At 41.6% G+C, this 7,921-nt stretch overlaps 1 protein-coding gene across 1 annotated transcript; it reads right to left on the bottom strand.

Annotated features, from left to right (window-relative positions):
* Positions 1-368: 368 nt before the first annotated feature.
* On the bottom strand, positions 369-7,852 carry LOC138965533 (uncharacterized). Its single transcript, XM_070337716.1, has 4 exons — positions 7,594-7,852; positions 5,188-5,507; positions 4,081-4,292; positions 369-3,554 (listed from the first exon to the last, which is right to left on the bottom strand). Exons 1-4 carry the CDS (start codon positions 7,850-7,852, stop codon positions 3,248-3,250), a joined length of 1,098 nt encoding a protein of 365 aa, XP_070193817.1. The 3' UTR covers positions 369-3,247.
* Between the last annotated feature and the right edge of the window lie 69 nt (positions 7,853-7,921).

Below are 7,921 nucleotides of genomic sequence, written 5' to 3'. Positions count from 1 at the left end.
TAACGAAGCGGGAAATTGCAGACTATATAGGTCAAGGCGACCTATTTCTCTCTCTCTCTCTCTCTCTCTCTCTCTCTCTCTCTCTCTCTCTCTCTCTCTCTCTCTCTCTTTTTTTTTTTTTCAACGACGCATTTGCTTTGAGTTTGCACCAGATGAATGAGGGAGACGTGTGTTTGTTTGTTTCTGTGTTTGTTTGCTGGTTGGTTTGTCATTTCTTTGTTTATTTCTATGTTTGTCTGTTGTTGATGATTTTAGAAGGCGGGGAGGGGCTGGGGGCGGCAGGTAATTACAGTAAGTACACATGGAGCCACCACCACCACCATCACCACCACCACCAACAACAACAACAATAACAATAACAACATCAACAGCATGTGATGACTTTCTACAAATGCTGCGTCGTTACATGTAAATTCTTTTATAATGTTAGATCATCCGGGGTAAAGGCCTTATTCCTTCACTGAGCCCCACGTTGACTTCGCAAACTCTTTTTTACCGAACATTCAGTGTCAAGGCTTTGTGCAGCGAGCTTCTTGAAGTCGACTTCGTCCAATTAAGATCAGGCTTAAAGTTGAAATTCTGCGGGTTTTGATTAATAAGAAGTTTGCATTTTTTTCTATTGTTTGTTTGTTTGTTTGTTTGTGTTTGCAAATTTGACCTGCATCGAGCTTTAGTAACATTTCTATGAAAGTGTGAATGTGAAACAATAACAGACCACGAAGAAAACTAGACATGCCTATAAGTCGAGCATATGATTATAGATCTCTGTAATTGTGTTAACATTGATGACCGCATGCTTCCTTAAAAGGTCAATGGTGTTCCCTAACTGGTTAACATGACCGGCTTTTGTGTCATGTGATGGTCAGACAATAGGGCCATGCAAACTTCATAAATTATCTATGTCTAATACTTTTCATAACATGACTGAATTGTCTCCGTTTTAGTCCATGGCCCTTTCGCAGGACAATAACAACACCGCTTGGACCTTGATATATCGTTCAACATCCTCGTTTTCTATTAACTTCCGTAGCACGGCTATTGAATACCGGTGAATACCGGTGCTCCACTGTTTTGGATCTCGTTATTTCCAGTTCAATCGCCTTGGATGACACTATATATATATTGTGTCAGGTCACTGACCTAAAGCCTCGATCTGGCCCTGACGTCAGAGTTACGGCGTCATGGTGCTGTCAGTGTGTCACTGTGACATTGACATTGACATTGGCACTAACCGAGTTTCTGTACCTGTCTCAAAGTGATATATAATACGCCCAAATTTTGGATTCGACCTTTACCTACCAAGCCCTTTACTGTGCACATTCCAATCTGTAGCCCGCGTCCCCCGTTAATCTGGTACGCCGAAAACAAGTTCATTTAACTGTTCTAAAGTTTATTGGGCACTGTAAACAAACTAAAAAGATACGTAATTTAACGCGGTTAGCGATCTGTGACCAGGATAGTTAAGTTCTCTATATACATACGTAAGAATGCAATTTTACATAGTTAGCACTGTATGATTATGCAGAAACATGCGTTTGTTTCGTACACTCAATACTTTTCACGATGAACCGTTCATGATCATATTCAAGTGGCATAGGAATGTCAGTCTAATAAAACGATACACGTCAAACCCACAAAGTGCAATTCATTTGATATCATAAGCATCGGTGAAACATTTCAGCAGAATAATTGTCAACTCATAGTTAATCTGATCGGGGTTTCGTTGTTATTTTCCTCCGGGGATTAATTCACGCCGCCGAGTTGTCTCCCTCTGATAATAAACTTATACACGCCACGCGTTTCAATTATAACTTAAAGATGTTAGAAATACATCAAGGGACTGCAGGTTACAATAAAACAGCAACAAGAACAAAAGAACTGGACTAGTTTCGATTTTTGTCTTCATCAGCAAAAGAACAACAAAAAACTAAACAGATTTTGTTCTTTTTTTACGTTTAAATTACGTTAGCCCTTATTTTTTTATTTTTTTTATTTTTTTTTTTAGGTTAGATTCGTTAGACTTTAATTGTCCGTATTCTTGATCTGTGCTCATTCTCTTCATTGTCTTTCTCTTTCTACTCTTTTTTTTTAGTTTCGTGTTGTTCTTTTGCCGACGAAGACAAAAATCGAAACTATTCCAGTTCTTTTGTTCTTGTTGCTGTTTTATTGTAACCTGCAGTCCCTTGAAGACCGAGTAGCCTGCATGTAGACCCGTAGAACAACAATAACATGTTATACACATGTACATTGTATATCGATTAAACATTGAATTTCCCTTCTTTGAGCCATGTGCTGTCAGAGTCCGATAAAAACTCATATTTAGTAGGCTAGCCGAGACTAAAAAAGAGTGCATGTTTGTGTGCATTAAATCATAAAAATAAAAGGAATTATCCTACATACGTGAGAGAGACACCCGTGAGATAATAATCGTTCAAATCACACGTGTGTATATCATGTAAATGAGGTCATGTCAAGCAAGTCTGGCAGGGACCTGTTTTTCCACTGCTTATGATGCCAGAGTCACCGAGACAAACGTCATTATAGAAACACAAATTGCGCTCGCTAATTACCCTCGATGAATCTTTAGAACTAACACGTCACGCCACACTTTCAGAGTGACGTTTCTTTGCTTTGACGTAATAGATTGCACGAGGCTTTAGAAGAGATCGAGGTTGTAAAACAAGCGTCTTCAATTTAGCTGCCTCGAATGCAGGACATTTTCAGTAAAATACACGTAAGTACAGTATGTAGGATAAACAGAATACTACATGGCTTGCTGTTCCGTACCAGATTTACACTCGTTGCTTTTTCAAATAGTGAACAGCTCGCTTTCGCTCGCAGTTCAATATTTAAAAAAACAACTCGTGTAAATCTGGTACGACACAGCAAGCCATGTAGTATTCTCTATTTCTAACTCAAAATGATCGATTTTACACACATCTCTATGTACAGCTATTGTTCACCTCGACCGTCGGTGCGTTCTCGGAGGTACACTGACTGTCTCGATATGTGTAAAATGTCATAGTTGGGTCAAAAATACAAATAACGTATAATACAATCCAAACCTTTCACGCCGTGAACTAATCTAATCATTACAGGTCTCAATGACGCGGTTTCCCATGACGTCAAGAAGGGCACTAACACTAGACAACAGTACCTGACACACTGCAGCAACAAGGACCTTATTCAGACAATGACGTCATTCACCAGTACGTCAAGGGAGGCAGCTGACGCCAGACAACCGTGCCTAACACCCTGCAGCAACATTGACGTAATTCAGCGAGGCGTCAGAGCCGGTCCGGATGTAGAGAACCGGCCTCGTGAGGTCAAAACCAGAGCTGAGAGATATATCTACGTTGAATTTGGTGGCAACATCATCCTGGTTACGCAGCACACTCAGCCGCAGGTAGTCACCGTTGACGTGGAAAGTGAGCTGAAAGTCGTCGCCTGCCTGAAGGGGTAACTGCGGGGAGGTGATCTTCTTGTTGTTGGCCCACGTACCTGCGATCTTGGAGACAACGTTGATCATATTCTGGTCCAAGCCCCAATTTAGTCTACACAGAGAACACACAAATAGAGGACAGCACACAAGTATGACAATGATGCCGAATAGACCTTTTTCTGGAAATAACTCTGTCAGGATTTGTATGCGCTCTGGAAGAGTTGCGCCTTTGGTTCTGACCCCAACTTAGTCTACACAGCGAAGACAAAAAGAGAGGAAATCACATAAGTGCATGTTTACCATTGATACCGAATAGACCTGTTCTGGAAATAACTCTGTCATGATTTGTATGAGTTGTAGAAGAGTTGCGCCCCAGACAATGAGGCAAACAACGAGGACATGTGTAACAAAACATCTAATCAGGAGACAATATATTAAGTTATGTTACAGAACAAGGTGAACACCGAATAAATAATGTGATGTCACCCAGCGATTAACTAAAAATCATTAGATGTTGGGGGGGGGGGGGAGACATGTAAAAGAGCAAGAACAGCGAGTGTACATAGGAGTTACACAGAAGACGAAGAAGCACAACTATATCGAACACGAGAAGGAGTTATTTTTGCTGAATATATTACCTGAAATCTACTTGAATAGCCAAGTCGGCACCGGACCCACTTCCTGTGACGAAGTCGTAGGTCATCCTCTGGTAGCTGTCAAATGTCCCCTTCACACACACGTTCCACCTATCATTCAGTGACCAGGGTACCCGAGCTAGGAGGCGTGCCGATGGGCTGTGGTAAACGGCCTGCATGCATTCCCCTTGAAAGCCGGTCCAGCGAGAATTGATCTGTTTGGTTTAAACAATTGATAACAATGGCGCATACAATCAATGAAATAAATGGACCACAACAAGCTAAGTTTATAAGCGTGCTTTTAATCTGATTTGGCGGACGAAGACAACGTATATCGAAAGGGAAATGGGATTTGTAAAAGGGGGACATTATCTGTTTGAGGTACATGTATACACAATGAATTATACGATCGGAGCATGTGATGCGCTTTGCACATACTGTGCAGTCTAGCCTGTGATTTCATGTCATATTAAATGCTTTTCCAGAGAGCAAACCATTAAGGCTGGCTGTGTTAGCGTTATTGCACTTTTTTCTCTCTCATGCAAGAAAGCTTGTTTTACGTGCAAATATTAAAAAGCGAATCTGGCATTATCTCACTCAAAAGAGGACTATAACGATCCAATAAAAAAGAGTCCGAAAAAGTGTATGGAACTACTGCTTAACTAGCAAACACAAAATATATTATGGTGATGTTGCTTTTTGTCTTACCTGAAGCTTAATAAACTAATCTGTTTTGTACTAATGTCGTATTATCAATTTAATTAAATACTTTCTTGCAGATCCGCACAAACAATAATCCCAACAACTTCACCCCCAACTTTTCAGAGAGGAACTGTCACCTCAAATTGAGTGCAGATATAACAGAAGAACTACTCAGGAGACAACAGATTATAATTTCTGTTGCAGAAAAAGGTGAACAGCGAAAAAAATAATTTGATGTCAACCAGCCATAAACTGAAAGTTCACTAAACAGACAAACACACACACACGCACGAACGCACACAAGCCCACACACATGCATGCACGCACGCACGCACGCACGCACGCACACACGCACGCACGCACGCACACACACACACACACACACACACACACACACACAGAAATTACCTGACACTCGATTTCCATGGAGACGTAGCGAGGACTCTGCACAAACTCCTTCACGCACTGAACAGAGACCACATCCCCCTGTTCTTTGGACACATTGCTGAGACTAGCGTTAGGAATAGGGTCTGGGTCTCCACATTTTGCCGGAAGTGACGCACAGCGGAAGGCGCCGTTGCCTTGTGGGACACAGAATCCTGCCGCACCGCACGGTCGGGAGCCGCTGCAGCTGTTGACGGAGGTGGGAGGAGGGGGGAGAACAATCTGTTCCAACCATTGTGGAGAAGTTGTCACGGTGACCGTGTCAGCATCTGAAGCAAGATGGTCTAAGATTTAAGCCTCAGCCAAAATTAAGGTAGACACAAGGTTAAGTAGAGGTTACATGCCGAGTCTCAGTGATTATTAAAAATAATGGTCGAAGTTAGCGGATCATGAAAAATGCGAGCTTTAGCGAGCTTTTTCATGACCGCGAACTGAGACCATTATTTTTTATAATCACTGAGACGAGGTGTGTAACCTCTTTATTCCTCCTTTCTTCAGTTATTCAAAGAAAAGAGGAGGTTTTTTGCGAAAGTTTGATCGAATCCTATTCACTCAACCAGTCAACCTGCGCAGGCGATCGATTAATGCGCGGTTGTATAGTTCCGTGCAAATCATTCCATTCTGTTAACACTTCTTGTCAGTTTTCCTATTTTGGACTAAAATCAAGTACACAGATATGCTGTTATTCTGCTGTGGCGGCAAAGGCAGATATTGTGTGTTCTGTATATGTTTTGGTATCGCTTAGGATAATGTTCTTTCGTCAAATGGGACTAGCAGACGAACTTTTGCACCCGTGTTCCAACGTTAAAAACTGTATGAAGTTCAGTTTTCTGGGGAAAATAGTGTATGAAACCGCTTTATGTTGTTTAAATTGATGAGATGTGTGCATTTGGTTGCGTGTGATCTGTTTATTAAATGAAATATTGTTGAAAACTGACCGTCGGATTGCAGTCTGTTGTCGAAGAAACCATAGACCTATCTGAGTGAAAAGAAGGGGAACTACTCTTGTCGCTAGACAAAGTATGAGTTACTTGCCTTGCGGGAAATTGCTTGTGATGAACGTTTGAGCACGGCAGATCTAGATTCAGAAAACAACCGAACTCATGGATTTTACATGGAGATTCATGTGTTCAGGCCTGTAGTTGTTAATTTAAATGCGGTATGTTTGTATTGTTTGCTCCAGAGATGTATACTTCGTACATTAGAGCGTTCGGAACTTTTCAGTCGCAAAAAGTAGTACCGAAACAGAACAACTTCTCAACACTTTGAACTATCGAGGATTCAGGCTGTTGCTGGCTCGTTATTTGTTTGGTTGCTGGGTCATTATCGAAAAATAACTACCCCTAAAAGTTTACAGAGGTAAAGAAGCAGAGGGGGGAATAAATAGTAATAAAGGGAAGGATATTTAGCGCACCGAATATAGACATCAACAGTAAGTGAATGCTCTTGGCCAAAAGAGAATAGAAAGCTTCGAATGAGCAAGCGACTTTAAAAAAAAAAAAAAAAAAGATTCGTTTAAAACAGTTAGTGGATACAAGAACTCGCTCTGGTGGCTTCGGGCTAGTGAACCCTCGGACTAGTGAACCCTCGGACTACTGGACCCTCGGACTAGTGTACCCTCGGACTAGTGAAACCCTCTCGGCGAAGCAAATTTAAATGTCTTTGCCTGATCGGTGCAAATAAAATCAGTTGTAGGTTTGCTTGGTTTAACAACACTAGCTAGACTTCATGTAAAGTTCTGTTAAAATAAATTCTAAGACTAACAGACAACACCGTTACACGTCCAAATTCAAATCGTTTGCATGGTCGCTGGATCTACAGACAGACACATCTCTTTCTACACAAGGCGTTAACCTTCACCGGGTTACGCTTTGGACTACACAGTCCGGATTATGTGGGTCGTGTATGACCCATACTTTCTAGAGAACGATTCAACGTAAAAAGTCGCGATATAACCTTGAATGGTTGAAAACGACGTTAAACACCAAATAAAGAAAGAAAGAACGTAAAAAGCATGGGTCGTACACGACTGGGGATAGCGATACACGTTTTACGGCTCTTTGCAGAGTATGGTTCGTACACGACCCACGCCATCCAAATAAGAATAAACATCGTAAATTTTATTTTTTAAATTCCATGGGTCGTTCACGGCTCACAACATCGGGACTGTGTAGTTCAAATTATGTCATCATTTATTTGTGTTAACAAAGACAATCCTTCAAAACGCGTTTGATTGGAATGTTCTATGGTGTTTGAGGATTACATGAAGTCTCAATCAAAAACTCCCAATAGGTTTAGAAATACGGACACTTTTGTGAGGCACTGGGTCGTCCACGACCCAGGAAGCACGGTAAAGGCTAGGCAACCTACCTTCAACGTGGCTGGAATGAAGAACACAGTTGACTCCACCATTGCCCGTGTTGTCGAGATAACTGAAGGATGTGCACAATTGCCGGTACCAGCAGACTCTCTGGCACTGTTTCTTGTTGGACATACTGTAGACTCCGATGGTGTCCAGTCGTTCTTCTGGTGTTGCAAATACCATCAACACATCTTGATCAAGGAAGAAGAACGCGCACAGTACTGCAGTGAAGAGATGAGTTGGTATGGAGAGTTGATTCTTCTTCATCTTCGCTGTGGAGTTTTCTTCTTCTTCTTCTTTCGTAGCCCGCAACTCACCCGAGCACTCAGTTATGGT

The sequence above is a fragment of the Littorina saxatilis genome, linkage group LG4, assembly GCF_037325665.1.
Source record: "Littorina saxatilis isolate snail1 linkage group LG4, US_GU_Lsax_2.0, whole genome shotgun sequence".
Taxonomy (NCBI): Eukaryota; Metazoa; Mollusca; class Gastropoda; order Littorinimorpha; family Littorinidae; genus Littorina; species Littorina saxatilis.
The sequence above is the reverse complement of the archived record's forward strand: the minus strand, read 5'-3'. Positions and strand labels throughout refer to the sequence as shown.

Excerpts from the sequence above, each read along its gene's own strand:
- LOC138965533 (XM_070337716.1), bottom strand. The coding sequence starts at position 7,852 with ATGAAGAAGAATCAACTCTCCATACCAACTCATCTCTTCACTGCAGTA. Across the intron at positions 5,508-7,593 it reads TCATTCCAGCCACGTTGAAG|ACCATCTTGCTTCAGATGCT; the intron begins GTAGGTTGCCTA and ends CTTAAATCTTAG. Across the intron at positions 3,555-4,080 it reads GCTATTCAAGTAGATTTCAG|ACTAAATTGGGGCTTGGACC; the intron begins GTAATATATTCA and ends TTCTCTGTGTAG.